Source organism: Toxorhynchites rutilus, chromosome 2 (genome assembly GCF_029784135.1).
Source record: "Toxorhynchites rutilus septentrionalis strain SRP chromosome 2, ASM2978413v1, whole genome shotgun sequence".
Taxonomy (NCBI): domain Eukaryota; kingdom Metazoa; phylum Arthropoda; class Insecta; order Diptera; family Culicidae; genus Toxorhynchites; species Toxorhynchites rutilus.
The window spans coordinates 93,858,929-93,876,894 of record NC_073745.1 but is presented as its reverse complement, the minus strand read 5'-3'; the positions used below and the strand labels follow the sequence as shown (position 1 = coordinate 93,876,894).

At 39.9% G+C, this 17,966-nt stretch overlaps 1 protein-coding gene across 3 annotated transcripts in view; it reads right to left on the bottom strand.

Moving 5' to 3' along the window:
• The window catches only part of LOC129769875 (phospholipase B1, membrane-associated-like), a 38,705-nt gene that overhangs the window by 11,096 nt on the left and 9,643 nt on the right, over positions 1-17,966 (bottom strand). For all 3 annotated transcript variants that reach the window (XM_055772380.1, XM_055772382.1, XM_055772381.1), the window contains exons 2-4: positions 13,161-13,708; positions 12,967-13,095; positions 12,734-12,895 (exon numbers count right to left, since the gene is read on the bottom strand). In XM_055772380.1, coding sequence (XP_055628355.1) covers positions 12,734-12,895; positions 12,967-13,095; positions 13,161-13,708 — 839 coding nt within the window. The remainder of the gene's footprint in view (positions 1-12,733; positions 12,896-12,966; positions 13,096-13,160; positions 13,709-17,966) is intronic.

Below are 17,966 nucleotides of genomic sequence, written 5' to 3'. Positions count from 1 at the left end.
TGTTAAAGCATGTCACTGAAGGCGAAAGGTAAATAAACTCAAAATCATGTCCAAGATATCTTCGGTAACCGCGATCCTGAATCCAGGATAGAATGGTCACTAGCCGGCGCAATCATCAGCTCGTGTAGAGTTGTCATGAGCGGTACAACCTTTGGCTCTTGTTGAATAATCAGTGGACTGCACAACCTTCGGCCCGTGCATCTGTGAAGAGTGTGTGTATGTATTGCCGCGACTAAGTAAAAGTTTATCGATCGGATAGGAGGGATATGAAACGGGGACACAACGAAGGAAACATCATTAAACGTTGACATCGGCGTTTCTGAGGAACAGGTATAGATGAAGCAGAAGATCAGGATCCCGGCTACCTAAGATATCCCGGACGGGGATATCCGATTGTCTGCCTTGTGCTCTCATTGCTCTAGAGAGCTGAGAGCGAGCAGCATGGAACCGGATACACGACCAGACAACATGCTCGATGTCGTGGTAGCCATCGCCACAATCACAAAGATTGTTTGCTGCGAGCCCAATGCGATAAAGATGCGCGTTTAGGTTGTAGTGATTGGACATAAGCTGAGATATCACGCGAATGAAATCACGACCTACATTCAATCCCTTGAACCATGCACTCGTCGAGACCTTTGGGGTAATCGTGACACATCCACATGCGCTGCCAACTTACGAGCGTGTACTGACGAGGAATGTGGAAAAAATCATAAGCAATTTGCCTTTCAAAAAGTTTGCCTTCTTAAGCGCCCACCTTAGCTAGCGAGTCCGCTTTCTCATTCCCCGGAATCGAGCAATGAGAGGGAACCCATGCTAAGGTAATCTTGAATAATTTTTCGACCAAAACACTCAATAGATGTCTTATTTTTGTTAGGAAATAAGATGAGCGTTTTGATAATTCATTGAGCGGATTGCCTCTATTGAGCTGAGACTGTCTAAAAAAATAAAATAGTGGTCAATGGGCAATGTTTCAATGATCCCTAATGCGTAATATATCGCACCCAGTTCAGCGACATACACGGAACAAGGATCTTTGAGTTTGAAAGAGGCACTGGAATTTTCATTGAAGATGCCGAAGCCAGTGGACCCGTTTATGTATGAACCGTCAGTAAAGAACATTTTTTCAGATCCAACTTTCCCATATTCTGCCGAAAATATCGGCGGAATATAATCGGAGCGTGGATGATCTGGGATTCCATGAATTTGTTGCCGCATGGACAGATCAAAAATGACAGAGGAATTGCAAAAGTATGGGAACCAAACTTGGTTGGAGATGCCTGGTGAAGGGTGCACGTCGTGGGTAAGGTACTCATGGTATAAAGACATAAAACTTGACTGAGGAATCAGTTGGAGTAGATTTTCGAAGTTATCAATCACCAATGGATTCATGATCTTGTAACGGATGAGAAATCTGTAGGATAATTCTGTGAACCGAAGAGTAAGCGGGGGTACTCCTGCCAAAACTTCGAGAATCATCGTATGTGTCGAATGCAAACACCCCATGGCTATACGCAAGCAACGATATTGTATTCTCTCCAGCTTGAGAATATGAATCCTGGCAGCTGATCGGAAGCAAAAACTGCCATATTCTAACACTGATAATATCGTTGTTTCGTACAACTGAATGAGGTCTCCTGGATGGGCACCCCACCATGTTCTGGTAAGTGTTTGGAGAAAATTGATTCTTTGCTGGCATTTCTGTTTCAAATACGCAATGTGTCTCCCCCAGGTACACTTAGAATCAAAATATACACCCAGGTATTTGAAAAACATAGAGTGTTGGATCGTTTTGCCGGATAGGTGAAGCTGGAATTGGGCGGGTTCGTGCTTCCTAGAAAAAAAACGACCATTTCAGTTTTCTCCGTAGAGAATTCGATACCCAGCTTGAGGGCCCACGTGAACAGATTGTTCAGGGTATCTTGCAACGACTTTTGCAGAACGACGGGATTAGTACCCGTGATGGAAATAACTCCATCGTCTGCAAGTGACTTTGATGTTTATTGAATTGTGTGTGTTTTGGTAATATTCTGTGTTTATCTGTTTTTATCTGTAATATATGTGGAAATCGGAGGTATATGTTTAGATTCAGAATAAATTGTTACGCTAATTTGAATTGAAAAGGATTCGAGTAATTTTGAGATGTTATTGTAAATACTGTTCGTCTGTAGTTATGGCAATTTATAGTTTGGCTCCACTTAAATATGTATGTAATACTAATGTTTTTCTTTGGTATTGTAACATTTATATTTATTTGTCCGCCGTTGTGCCGTTGCGTTGTGGTCCGATCAATTTTAGAGAAGTTCTCTGGGCTACCTTCTGAGGTTTCCCAAAAATAACTCTCTGATGCCACGATTACGGTTGAAAAAGATAATATATCGCTGGATTGATAAGGTTCAAAGGAATTATATCGGTTACCTTCTCAGGTTTCCCAAAAGTAACTCTCAGTCTTCACAATTGAGCTTAAATAAACACTACGCGCGTTGAATAAAATAATTTATATATAGAAGATTATAGAATATAATATAATTGATTAGGTTTGGGAGAAATTTTCTCAGTTACCTTCTCAGGTTTCTCAAAAATAACTCTCTGTTGCCATTGAGGTTAAATCGTTGGATTGATAAGGTTTATATGAGTTATATCGGTTACCTTCTCAGGTTTCCCTAAAAATAACCCTTAGTCGCCAGGTTTGGATTTCCATGCAGAATACTCGATTATTAACGGAGTTTATCGACGATCGGATTGGTTTAGAAGAGTTCAATCGGTTACCTTCTCAGGTTTCCTTAAAATAACTCTTAGTCTTCGTAATTAAGCTTAAATAAACACGCGCGTTGAATAAGAGAATATATCGTCAGTTTGATTAGGTTTGGAGGAAATTTCTCGGTTACCTTCTCAGGTTTCCCAAAAGTAACTCTCAATCGGCAGAACTGAATTTTCATACAAAATACACGAATATTAACGGACTTTATCGACGATTGGTTTAGAAGAGGTTTAGAAGAGTTCGATCGGTTACCTTCTCAGGTTTCCCTAGAATAACTCTCAGTCACCACAATTGAGGTTAAATACACACTACGATATGAATAAGAGAATATATCGCCAGTTTGATAAGGTTTAGAGGGGTTATATTGGTTACCTTCTCAGGTTAACTATCCACAGTTAACTCTCCCTCATCGCGACTCGAGTTCGCGGGATGAAAAATACAATATATAGCTAGTCAAATAATTATTTTCTCTGCCGCGTGTCGTGACATACAAGATTTTCAGATTTTTTTTTTCGAATGGTCGATAATTCGCGTTTACTTAATCACATCACTTACCGCAGTGAATCCTGATTTTTCTTAACCATTCCCACTAACAACTATCCCTTCCATGATAAACGCTAGGGAACCACGCTATAGAGGCGACCCTTCTGGCCTTCGGGCGGCGAATATCATACTAACATTCCTTCCCTTCCCCTGGTGACTGTAAGGACGTGGTCGACGTCGTTATTGACCATTTAAAGCTCGAATCACCGAAAATTGCACAACGAGAATGATTTGCTAGTCCCAAGCGTCATTCTGTGTGTTCTTTGTGCAATTTGGTTGGTTCATGTCAATCACGGAGAGCAACTACGAATTGTACAGTCTACCCAGGCTCAAGTTCAAGCTCAAGATGGGAAAGATTTTTAACCCCTCTGGTACAGATTAAAATATGGCAACACTGGATGTAAGTGACATCATCGATTTCTCTACATCGATTCTCTCATTTGGTTATAACTTTGCTGCAAGCCCATTCCCAGCTATATTTGACAATGTGGAAGGTAGGTCAGAACCTTATCTATCGGATTCTATAGCGAACTCAAATTGGAACTTTTTGCAGTTGAGTTATTTGCTAAAGAAAAAGATGATAAAGAGAAATCGATTAATCAACTGTTTTGTAATTCCTTTGTTTTCGATAACACAAAACAATTTTGAAAAAAAGTTTATAACGAGTTCACGAGACAGAAAGCTTAACGTCTATGTTAGTTGGGTTATATTTTCAACATGAGTCTACATGAGATACAAACTACTGAGATCCTGACCATTAATCAGCAACGCCCCCCTAGTCTGTACTCCGTATCGACTGTGGTTCACCTGTGTCGTTTCAAAGGGTCATGAATTAAATGGTATCTGGTTGCAATAAAGATCGACCCGTTCTGTCTGTATCTGTGAAAAGAGTGTGCCTAGTAGAAATTTACGGTCAGTTGGGGAATGAGTGACGGTACCACCAAAGGATACACCATTAAGGTAATATTATATTATCAGGCACGTAGCGTAACCGGCACGGCACGTTTCATGCAAGTCAAATATTATTACGCGTGTTTCAAATGTGTATGCGTATATATAGCGGAACGGCTCCGGACATACACAGCACGTTTCAGACAAATGCATGAAGGAATTCTCGAAAAGAATAATTCGCCGGTGCCGGGCACGAACTACACGGGCGAGTAGCACCATACATACAAATCAAACGTCGAAGTTCGTGGTATGGGTGTGTTCGTCGCTCTTCGGTACGACATCGGTTCAATCATCAGTAGCATTTCTCCGCTCCGTCTGCGCTACCGGCCCCTACAGAGAAGTTGCTATGCCTGATGATATGAATACATCATGTATTTGTCTGCCGGTGTCGGTACGAGCCGTTAACACTACGTGCTGGATAATATAAAACGGCCTTTATACGTTGACATAGGTTCATTGCTTCGACAACTCGCAAGCAGATCGGTCGAACCTATATTTGATCCGATACAGGTGTTTTTTTTACATCCGTTTCTAGTGTGTATTTTTTCATCTGGTGCGCTGCGAGCGAAGTAAAGCTCTTAAAAAGTGGTGCGCTATCGAGACAATCCGGCAGCAAGACACATCATCACATACGCTACACAGCGGCGGCAAGTAGAAGTTTATTTTCCTCTTTCTTCTTCCATCATTCTGTATAGCTTCTGTGCACGATTTACACCATTGTTTAAGCTTTGTGTTTACTAAATCGGCGTTGGCATTAGGGGTGTCCATTTTGATACATCACCGTTGAACTATTATTGGAACTTTTTTCATTTTCAAATTGCACATAATAACAAAAATTGAAATAAATAAAATTTTCAACAATAACTGATATAGAAATATAATTTCTTTTACTAATTTATATTTTCCAAACTATTATATTCTGTTCATATCGAACAGTTGTCTACTTCTTCGTTTTTATTAATATGGCAGAGGGCGGGGAGTTCTTTGATACTATCGAGGCAATGCCGGAGCCGCGGGTAATCTTAGGTGATTTTAACTCCCATGGAACAGCATGGGGATCACTCTACGATGACAACCGTGCCACTTTGATTTATGATCTGTGCGACAACTTCAAATTGACAGTTTTGAATACTGGGGAAGCAACCAGAATAGCCAACCCTCCTGCACGGGCAAGTATGCTAGACAAATCTCTATGCTCTTCTTCGTTATCCCTGGATTGCATGTGGAAGGTAATCCAAGATCCCCACGGTAGTGATCACCTACCAATAATTTTATCGATCGCTAATGAATCAAGCTCTCGTAGTCAGTCAATATTTCGTATGACCTCACGAAGAATATTGACTGGAGAACATTTGCGGAAATAATATCTGAAGCAATTGTTTCAATGCATGAACTTCCTCCACTCGAAGAGTATAACTTTATATCGAGTTTGATTTACGAAAGCGCACTTCAAGCTCAAAAGAAACGTGTACCGGCTACCCCTTTCCGACGTCGTCCTCCATCACTTTGGTGGGACAAGGAGTGTTCAAAGGTCTACCTTGAAAAATCATCCGCTTTCAAAAAATTCAGGAAAACTGGATTAGTGGAATGGTTTCTAAAGTACCAAGCTCTAGAAGCCAAACTAAAAGGTTTGATTAAAGCAAAAAAGCGTGGATATTGGCGGAAGTTCGTCAATGGTTTGTCAAGGGAGACCGCTATGAGCACTCTTTGGAATACGGCTAGGAAAATGCGTGGCTGGAACCATACAAACGAAAGTGAGGAATACTCTGACCGTTGGATTTTTAACTTTGCAAGGAAGGTTTGCCCCGACACCGTTCCTGCACAAAACGTCGTACGCGACATTCCACTTCAAAGCGATTATGAGAATTTTTCGATGGTGGAATTCTCAATTGCCCTTCTCTCATGTAACAATTCAGCTCCGGGGTCGGACAAGATTAAATTCAACTTGTTGAAGAATCTTCCCGACTTGGCAAAACAGCATTTGCTGAACTTGTTCAACAAGTTTCTGGAGCTGAATATTGTCCCGCATGACTGGAGACAAGTGAGAGTAATAGCCATACGGAAACCCAACAAGCCGGCTTGCGATCACAACTCGTATAGGCCGATTGCAATGTTATCCTGTATTCGTAAATTGTTAGAATACAGGATAACATTGTCTACTTCGTTTGGACAAGTGGGTCGAAACGAACAATTTGCTGTCAAATACGCAGTTTGGCTTCCGCCGAGGTAGAGGGACAAATGATTGTCTCGCGCTGCTATCTTCTGAAATCCAAATCGCATTTGCTCGTAAAGAACAAATGGCTTCCGTTTTTCTCGATATCAAAGGGGCATTTGATTCAGTTTCCATGGAAATTCTCTCAGAGAAACTTCATAATCGTGGACTTTCACCAATTCTGAATAATTTCCTGTACAATTTACTGTCAGAAAAGCACATGTTTTTCAATCATGGCAACTTGAAATCTTCTCGATACAGTTTTATGGGCCTACCACAAGGCTCCTGCCTAAGCCCCCTCTTGTACAGTTTTTACGTCAATGATATGGATGATTGTCTAACTAGAGACTGCACGCTGAGACAACTTGCTGACGATGGAGTTATTTCCATCACGGGTACTAATCCCGTCGTTCTGCAAAAGTCGTTGCAAGATACCCTGAACAATCTGTTCACGTGGGCCCTCAAGCTGGGTATCGAATTCTCTACGGAGAAAACTGAAATGGTCGGTTTTTCTAGGAAGCACGAACCCGCCCAATTCCAGCTTCACCTATCCGGAAAAACGATCAAGCACTCGATGTTTTTCAAATACCTTGGAGTATATTTTGACTCTAAATGTACCTGGGGAATACACATTGCGTATTTGAAACAGAAATGCCAGCAAAGAATCAATTTTCTTCAAACAATAACCGGAACATGGTGGGGTGCCCATCCAGGAGACCTCATTCAGTTATACAAAACAACGATATTGTCAGTGTTAGAATATGGCAGTTTTTGCTTCCGATCAGCTGCCAGGATTCATATTCTCAAGCTGGAGAGAATACAATATCGTTGCTTGCGTATAGCCATGGGGTGTTTGCATTCGACACATACGATGAGTCTCGAAGTTTTGGCAGGAGTACCCCCGCTTACTCTTCGGTTCACAGAATTATCCTACAGATTTCTCATCCGTTGCAAGATCATGAATCCATTGGTGATTGATAACTTCGAAAATCTACTCCAACTGATTCCACAGTCAAGTTTTATGTCTTTATACCATGAGTACCTTACCCACGACGTGCACCCTTCACCAGGCATCTCCAACCAAGTTTGGTTCCCATACTTTTGCAATTCCTCTGTCATTTTTGATCTGTCCATGCGGCAACAAATTCATGGAATCCCAGATCATCCACGCTCCGATTATATTCCGCCGATATTTTCGGCAGAATATGGGAAAGTTAGATCTGATAAAATGTTCTTTACTGACGGTTCATACATAAACGGGTCCACTGGCTTCGGCATCTTCAATGAAAATTCCAGTGCCTCTTTCAAACTCAAAGATCCTTGTTCCGTGTATGTCGCTGAACTGGGTGCGATATACTACGCACTGGGGATCATTGAAACATTGCCCATCGACCACTATTTTATTTTTTCAGACAGTCTCAGCTCAATAGAGGCAATCCGCTCAATGAAGGTTGATAAACGCTCATCTTATTTCCTAACTAGAATAAGACAACTATTGAGTGTTTTGGTCGAAAAATTATTCAAGATTACCTTAGCATGGATTCCCTCTCATTGTTCGATTCCGGGGAATGAGAAAGCGGACTCGCTAGCTAAGGTGGGCGCTCTAGAAGGCACACTTTTTGAAAGGCAAATTGCTTATAATGAATTTTTCCACATTCCTCGTCAGTACACGCTCGTAAGTTGGCAGCGCATGTGGAGTGGAGATGAGTTCGGTCGTTGGTTACACACGATTATCCCTAAGGTCTCGACGAGTGCATGGTTCAAGGGATTGAATGTAGGTCGTGATTTCATTCGCGTGATATCTCGGCTTATGTCCAATCACTACAACCTAAACGCGCATCTCTATCGCATTGGGCTCGCAGCAAACAATCTTTGTGATTGTGGCGATGGCTACCACGACATCGAGCATGTTGTCTGGTCGTGTATCCGGTTCCATGCTGCTCGCTCTCAGCTCTCTAGAGCACTGAGAGCACAAGGCAGACAATCGGAGATCCCCGTCCGGGATATCTTAGGTAGCCGTGATCCTGATCTTCTACTTCATCTATACCTGTTCCTCAGGAACGCCGATGTCAACGTTTAATGATGTTTCCTTCGTTGTGTCCCCGTGTTATATCCCTCCTATCCGATCGATAACCTTTTACTTAGTCGCGGCAATACATACACACACTCTTCACAGATGCACGGGCCGAAGGTTGTGCAGTCCACTGATCATTCAACAAGAGCCAAAGGTTGTACCGCTCATGACAACTCTACATGAACTGATGATTGCGCCGGTTAGTGACCATTCTATCCTGGATTCCTCGAGTCGAGAAAGACGCACCACGCTAGATATGAGGTACAGACTAGGGGGGCGTTGCTGATTAAGGGTCAGCTGCATCCCAATAGGAAGTATCCCGTGTCGGGCACACGTACAGAGCATTGGAGACAGCAACATCCGAATTACGAAAACACTTGTAATACTATCCTCGAGCCAACCGTGAGTAAACGGTTACATATTACTAACATAGATAATAAGAAAAATTGTCAAAGTATTGAACTCCCGGCCCCGTGAGGCTAACGCCATATGAGCCTTGATAAAAATATATATTTTGGAAAAAAAAAATGTTATGGAAAGAAAAACCGATTCAAGGAAAAATAATATAACTCACATAACATTGCAGTTTTAATGTTGACGAGAAAAGTATGAATCTCTGGCAACCCAGATGCCATATATGTTACAAATAAAGGCAAGCATTATACGCATACAAAAACACTTCTGCAGCCGGTGCTGTGACGTTCCAGTAGTGGTGATATCATCACTGCGCCTTTTCAACTCTGCTCGCTGGTATCCCGGAGAGCAGTGGGATATCCCTTTTCTGCTCACGTTGCTGCTGCTCTTCTCCAATATAGTGCAGCGTTTCACCCACACACGCATACTAGCGGTTACATTAAAACACGAACGAACATGACCGAACCGGTCGTGATTGGAAACAGTTTCACATAAATGCCAGAAAAAACGAATGAATCCTAACTCGGATATTAAATAAAGACAGTGAGAGCAACTAAGACAATTGGTTGTAGTGCTTCGAAAACAACACTTTCCATGAGACTGATGCCACGCCATCATTATTAGACAAAATAATACGACACAACCAAACACGTCCTCTTTTCACTACTACTCGCGCGAGACATAAACAAAGATGAACACTAGCAATCGATTACTAAAACAGACAATTCGAAACAAAAAATGTCCGTCTAAAATATTCAATAATAATATTATGTGATTTTCTCACTCACAAACTAGTTTTCCAACACTGTATTTTGACCTTGGCATCGGTAATGATCTCTGGAATTTTAAAACACTTACTCTCCCTCTCCTAACACTGAAGAAACTCTGCGAGCGAACAGGCTTCGGACCCATTATCGAGATTATGAATTTTGAAAAATAAGAAGGAAAATGCAAATGGTAGATCAAAAATACTTAGCTGGGATGTTTCTCGGCTTCTATATAGCATGGCTAACTATCACTCACACATACACATAACCACAGCATACGATAGGATGATGCGGAAAACGAGCAAAAATCGCGGCCGGAATGTTTATTTTTAACAAATTTACGTGTTGGGAGCATCAACTAAGCATATAATAATTTGGAAGAAAACTCTACAATATATCCCTTCACAAAAACAACATCACTTTTGGCGTTAAATGGCTTTAAAAAAACAAAACAAAAAAATCAATGAACTGTTAATAGCAGCGGGTTGAGCCGAAACACATCGAAATACGTTAGGCATCGAGAAAAAAAAATAAACGCGGAGCAAAGAAAAACTGCATCCGCACCCGACGACTGCCCGATCGAGACTCAAGGGTTAAAAATTTTTCCCATCTGTACTATTTCTTCCAAAAATCTGTACCATCGAAAATATTCGTTGTGGAAAAAATATATTTTATTAGAGTGAAAAAAATACTCATTCATTTACTATAAACACTACATTTACATTTGCAAGTCACTCGTGTGTTTGATGATGCTTATACATAGCTATCATGTTGATTCGATTCTTTTGATTTCAATATAGCGTTCATCGTATCGTTCCTGAACTGATTTCCAAGCTTATTCTTGTTCTGATTTTATTCAGAAAAAAATAAAATGTTTGTCCCCCACTCCTGCACATGCTCGTTTTCTGAAACTGTGATTTCCTTACGGAGTAATTTTATTTTTAGGGTACGGAAATAATTCTAAAGATCTTACATATTCCCATCGGAGAATCTTGGAAACGTCTCCAACACAACGAATTTCGTTCTTATGAAACTGTTGAATTATAATTAATTGTAAATGCTTTTATGATCAGCAGGACCAAGCGATGCTGCGGCTTAAAAGTCGTCATGTACTGTAATGTTGCCTCGTTCAAATGTAGGAAATTTCACATGCGGAAAAAATCTGTACCAATCTGTACTTTTTGACGAAAATCTGTACTCTGTACCGTACAGAATCTGTACCAAATATAACGAAAAAATCTGTACCTTTCCAAATAAATCTGTATACGGCTTACACCCCTTTTATATTGGGCCCTTCACATGATACAATTATAAAATCAAATGTTTATTTATTAGTCAACCTGATTTAAAAAATCATGTAGAACTAACCTCGTATCAACTGCGAGTATTCGACTATTTTGTACCGTTAAGTACATCTACTTTGGAAGTTTGGAATGCAAAACAACCAAATCTCGGCCTCGGAGGACTAACGCTTTAAGAGCCTAATAAAGATAATTTTTTAGGAAAACAACCATTTGAAGGATATTTGGTATGGCTTTGTGGAGGAGCTTTTCAATTTTTGGAAAATTATTATGAACCAATCCTAAGGTCTGACGTTTACGGAACCTCTCAACCAATATAGTAAATGATGAACTGGCCACTCATGACGGGTAACTCATGATAATATTAGGAAAGTAAATAAATTGTAGTAATTGCAGTAAATTGTTTATTATTTGGACATTATTTCAGAAAAGAAAAACACATCTATCAGAAATAAAATTACGGAATATTTAAGTTTTCGATCATAACCACCACAGAAGGTCAAGTTTTGTATATTTACGAACATATTTTGAAACACTAGCATGCTTGGCTGCTGCATAAGATTGTGATGACTGCATATTATTTCCTGAAAGTTAGCACGAATTTTCGGGACAATCCAATATTGAAAGTGTTTATTTGAAATATAGTATTTTCGGTTTTGAGCTATTATAAAACTGCAAGAAGATGAAATCTGAACGATGCATTCTTTTACTCAAAGAATAATCATGTAGTTTCAAAAGTTCAGAATTTCAAACTTTCCAATAGATGTGCTATAATTGAATTACGCCCAGGTTTTTTTTACGCGATTTTTTTACGCGGTACCCGCAATATCACATCTCCCCTTCAGCTCACATTTTTCTCTCATGTTCCCTCACAGCAAATTACGGTAATTAGTGCTTGTAACGGAGCTTAGCGCTTAGTGCCGCACCTTACCACGATTCTTACGTGAATTTTAGCTGTTGGGTAACGGGGAGCTCGCCAGGCGGTACAACGGGGCAGGCTTTTTACGGGCAGCGATTCGTGAATGTCTTTCCCTGTCTACTTAGCTCTGGATGGTCCAACAGTGGTACTGCACGTGCGTCGGCAGAAAAGTGTACAAATTACTAGGGAATCTTCTAGCAACAGCAGATGACCTCATTCGTGAGGAAAACCGAACTATAGCTACCAGTAGCCAACGAAATTGTAGGAAAAAATTACAGGTTTTCGGAAGCGAGCAACACTCAACTTTTTATTTCCATTCTACGTAAAGTTAGTCCCATTTGATATCTATCATTAGGTGACATTTTTACACGGATTTTCCAATTAACGCGGTTTTTTTACGTGGATTTTCGAATTAACGCGGATTTTCCATTCAACGCGGAATTTCCAATTAACGCAGTTTTTTTTTGCGCGGTTTTTTTTACGAGGTACGTATCCCTCGCGTAAAAAAAAATGGGTGTATACTGTGTCTGTTACCTAACCGATACATTTTACTATTCTTCCACTGTAACAGTATCTCTGTTAATCAGATGATAGTAGGTTATTCAATCATTATACAATTATCGAAAACATTGTAAGTTAATCGATTACATCATCCCACTATGTATCATAGATAATTACACTGAGAACGTCAATCATGCTATTGCAGATTCTGAACATCAGAACATGATGTTTCACTTAAATTACACAATACTTACTGTTCCGCCATTCCGTCTATACATTATCACACTAACCTCGGCATGTTGTTCCTCAGATACAGCAACGTTTTGATGAGATACTTCTCCTGAACTTCGTTGATCCACTCGGTGGCGTTTGTCTGATAGCAAACGTCCGAGCAAAAATCGTTTCCGCCAATCATGAACGTTAGCAGCTTCCAGTGCTGTTCCCACTCCACTCTGGTAATTATATTAAATCATTAATATGCTAGCATCAGCAAAAAGAAAAAAGCGAATATCGTTGCTCTTACCTTGGATCGAGCTTCATGCGCTCCACCAGCTTGGCCGCGTTGTATGGCATATCGGTAGTGGTTGCAATATTCTCAGCCACATTGAACTGCGCCATGGGATGCACATTATACGAATCGAACAGCGAGTAACTGCAATAATGCGAACCTCGGTTAATTTACGCTACAGAGCACTATCCGCTAAGTATAACATTTACCCGAATAGCTTTGGATTGAACTCTTTCAATATATTGGGCAGGGTAAGGTGTGTCCGCCAGGTTCCTTGCCCTCCAATGCACCACGCCAGCCCACGGTTTTCGATTAGAAGTTCCCAAAGGGCAACGGAGTTTGCTGCGGTTGCGCTCGTGAGTGAGTCACCGACCGCCGAAATGATGTCAATGTCTCCCGGTCTCAACTGATGGACGCTGGTTGGGACCTTATCGCTACGGTATCCCCTCGTGTCGCATGGGAACGGGACATTCGGCATTACGTGAGGCTGCAGGAAAGAACCTTCCACCCTACCCCCAGTGGGACCAAGCAACCGATTATAAATCTCTCGGAAGCCTCTGTAGAACATTCGAATTGGCGTCGAGGCATCCAGCTGACTTGTCACGATATGATTTTCGTACTCGTGTGTTTTGGTTAGATTTTTCAGAATGTTACCTCTCTGCCTGTTGATTCGATTCTGGCCGAGTCCGGTCTCCATCTGTGCGATTGCCAGCACCAGCAGCGACAAGATCAACTGTTTTCTCCCGTGAAATTCCATCTGGAAAATTGTTCCATGAAACCGCATGAAAATGGCATGCAAAGAGAAAGCATCATATAAATTGAAATATTCAAATTTTTCACCTCGGATTCGATGTGAATATGCAACGGTGTGAGCCGAGGTTATTTTCCGGTCCGTGTATGGGAAGCACGTGAGCCATACGCGCCCGGCTTTGGTTTTTCGGGCCAGGTATATAATGTGAATTATTTAGTCCAAATTTGTGAGAATACCTTCTACGTGACTGGGGAACTAATGCGACCGAATGCACTTATGCCATTCCACCGGAGCACCGGAGAATTCTGCATTCAGCACTCGTAGATGCAATTGAAACTGCGAAGTTTTTTTTTCTGCTCGGTACCATCGTTTTATGATCCGGCACGATGCTCCCACGTGAGACAGTTGAATGGGAGCAATTCAGACGTTGTAGGTTTAACGAACATTTTTAAAGTTTATGGTGGTTTAATTCGTTCACATAAATTGCATGCATGCATTCGTACATAGTTGATGTACTAATAATGGTAGCGGAAGGAATAACTACCTCCTAAATGCTACTGTGGGACTGATCCAATAGCGTAGATTATTATTAAGGCGAAAATAAATTCGTGGCTTGTCAGCAGAAAAAGAGAATGTGATACGCAACGAATGTGAAATAAATCTGATTTTACATAGTCTTTTTTGGGAATTCTGAAAAATCTGTGCATTCTATTCTATACTATTCAGCTATGTATGAATTCGCAAACAACTGTATCGAATTATACTGAATCAATTTTCTATCTTTGCCAAATGAAAGTTAAGGCACTCTTTTTGAAAGGCAAATTGCTTATAATGAATTTTTCCACATTCCTCGTCAGTATATGCTCGTAAGTTGGCAGCGCATGTGGAGTGGAGATGAGTTCGGTCGTTGGTTACACACGATTATCCCTAAGGTCTCGACGAGGGCATGGTTCAAGGGATTGAATATAGGTCGTGATTTCATTCGCGTGATATCTCGGCTTATGTCCAATCACTACAACCTAAACGCGCATCTCTATCGCATTGGGCTCGCAGCAAACAATCTTTGTGATTGTGGCGATGGCTACCACGACATCGAGCATGTTGTCTGGTCGTGTATCCGGTTCCATGCTGCTCGCTCTCAGCTCTCTAGAGCACTAAGAGCACAAGGCAGACAATCGGATATCCCCGTCCGGGATATCTTAGGTAGCCGTGATCCTGATCTTCTGCTTCATCTATACCTGTTCCTCAGAAACGCCGATGTCAACGTTTAATGATGTTTCCTTCGTTGTGTCCCCGTTTCATATCCACCCTATCCGATCGATAAACTTTTACTTAGTCGCGGCAATACATACACACACTCTTTACAGACACACGGGCAAAAGGTTGTGCAGTCCACTGATCATTCAACAAGAGCCAAAGGTTGTACCGATCATGACAACTCTACACGAACTGATGATTGCGCCGGCTAGTGACCATTCTATCCTGGATTCCTCGAGTCGAGAAAGACGCACCACGCTAGATATGAGGTACAGACTAGGGGGGCGTTGCTGATTAATGGTCAGCTGCATCCCAATAGGAAGTATCCCGTGTCGGGCACACGTACAGAGCATTGGCAACATCCCAATTACGACAGCTACATCCCAATTACGAAAACACTTGTAATACTAACCTCGAGCCAACCGCGAGTAATCGGTTACATATTACTAACATAGATAATAAGAAAAATTGTATTGAACTCCCGGCCCCGTGAGGCTAACGCCATATGCGCCTTTATAAAAATATATATTTTGGAAAAAAAAAAATGAAAGTTATGGTTATAGATGTAATGAACGATGTTCATTCATTAATTCATATTTGCCTTGTTTGACATCCAATACAGCAAGGCTTGTTTATGATAAAAACGTTTAGTTCTGTTTGATAATCCTATCGATTTTGAACAAAAAGACACTGATTGATGAAATCCAATAACACTTCGCCGAGAGCCTATCATTTAATGTCCTATCCGAGAGATTTAATTTATCAAAATCAATCTTCCATCATAAGCTATGAGAAATCGATAATTATTTCGTTCTATAATAGTTGTAATTACAATTTTAACCGTTTAGTAATTTAGCAAGTAAAGCTAAAAATCCATAGGTAATTGCAATATTTTTTTTATCGGTATTGTGCCAATAAATATATTTCACTACATGATCGAAGGAATTTAAGTGGCCAACAACTAAGCAACTAACGAATTGGCTGACATTATAGTTGCAGATGCCAGAATGCAGTTGATGTACATTAGGGTCCCAATGAATGTATTGAAAAAAAATCGACCCTAAAATTAAAAACAGTTGCCCCATACAAAATGTTTACCACCTCGAAAAAACATTCTATGCAAAATACTAGCTCAATCGGACTTAAGGGAGAGTGACGCAAAGCGTTCAAAGTTTGAGTTTTTTGAAAATCGAAAAATCACCCAAGTAAAATAAAGGATATCGGGGGTCTCAAAAAAAATTTTTTTTATACCTCTTGCATGAAACGTCGAGATCTACCGTCACCTTAATAAAATATTTTTTGTCAAAAATCGACACTTTGAGACTTAGCCGTATCATCGGAATACGAGGCAAAAACGTGTGGTTTATGGTGCCAATGGAAATGATCATCTTGATTTTTCATACTTCGTGCGAATTGTTGATTTACACTATAAAATAACCAATGCAAAATATGAGTTCATTCAGACTGCATTTACCAGTGTCGCAAACGTGAAAATTTGAGTTTTTTGAAAACCAAAAAATCACCGGGTATCGGGGTTTTCATATTTTTTTATGTGAAATGTCTTAAAATTGCATGACACGTGGAGATTTACAGTTATCTAAAAAAATATATATATTTGTTAAAAAATCGAATTTTCAAATGGAAAAACGACCGAGCGCCAAAAAACTTTTTTTTTTTACTAAAAATGTTTTTTCGAGATATTTATGTTTTTTCGAGTAAATATCAACGTGCTATAAAAAGGCAAGAGAGTATACTATGTTCGTAACAGTTGGTCGTGTCTTTCGATTTGTTTCTATCGCGATTCCATTCACCCTTCCAAGAGAGAATGGAATGGATCGCATTTCTAATGAGGTTCTAATAAGATATTTCCATGCTGTTAATAGAAACTCTCCGTCCTCCTTTAGCAAGACGGTGAACTTCCCCGCTTCTTGGGATATAGATATGACATGAGATCCGTCAGAGAGCAGTGTGTTTACCTCTTAATAGATCTTCAATTTCTTGAATGAATTTCTTGAATTTCAACTTAACAGCCTCACGTGAGAAATGACTAAGTTCATCGGGAACTAGAATGCAAGTTTTAGTGATACAAACTCGAGTTCGTACGCCACCATCTTTTCATTTATTTTGAAAGTCATAAACAAGCTTTCGAAACGTTCTATTTAGATTTAGTCATAGTGTCACGGGATAGTGTAAAGGTATGATATCTGTTTTAACCCATATTGTACTGAGTAGTAAAAATTATTTTTTGACAAAAGCCATTGGATAAATTTTGATTACTGGCGTTGAAGAAACCCCAATGTTGAAGAAAAATGTTGTTCCAATCTTCCAGGAAATGACAAAACATAATAAAAACTAGAAATCTAAAATTGACCAAAACCTGCTTTTTTTTCGTTTCTGTAGGAGATTCAATCGAATGGGTTTTTACCTTACCTGTGTGTTTATTTATGAAAGTAATACTATAGAAAAGTCTGCACTCAGATAAAGAATGATAGAGAGCTTTTTTCGTTTTAAATCACATCAGGATTCATAGTTTCTGGCTAAAAATGATTGTTAATATACAAAAATTCGACGATTTTAAAATTCATTCAAATCGACGTTCCACAATGTTCGTCAAAATTGTTTTACCATATTGGGCTCATTTTTTAAATATTCTTCATGACTTCTATTATATATGGAAGAATAAAAAAAATTAAAATATATATTGCAAATTAATGTTTTTTTTGTAAATAAAAAAAAGATACTATTTTTTTCTCAGTGTATTTTTTTCACATTTGAACATCAATACTCTATAACTCTTTCAAAATCGCTATTTCGGTAGGACTCATTGTTTTTGAGATATAAATTATGAAAGATTTCTCTTACTAAAATCGATACGCCCTTTTCAAAAGTTACACTTGAGTCAAAAATTCCCAAATGCTGTGGAAAACTCATATTTTCTCCAACCCAAACAGAATACAAACTTTCGTTCGAATCAAAAATACATGTTTTTAAAATATGCATTTTTAGT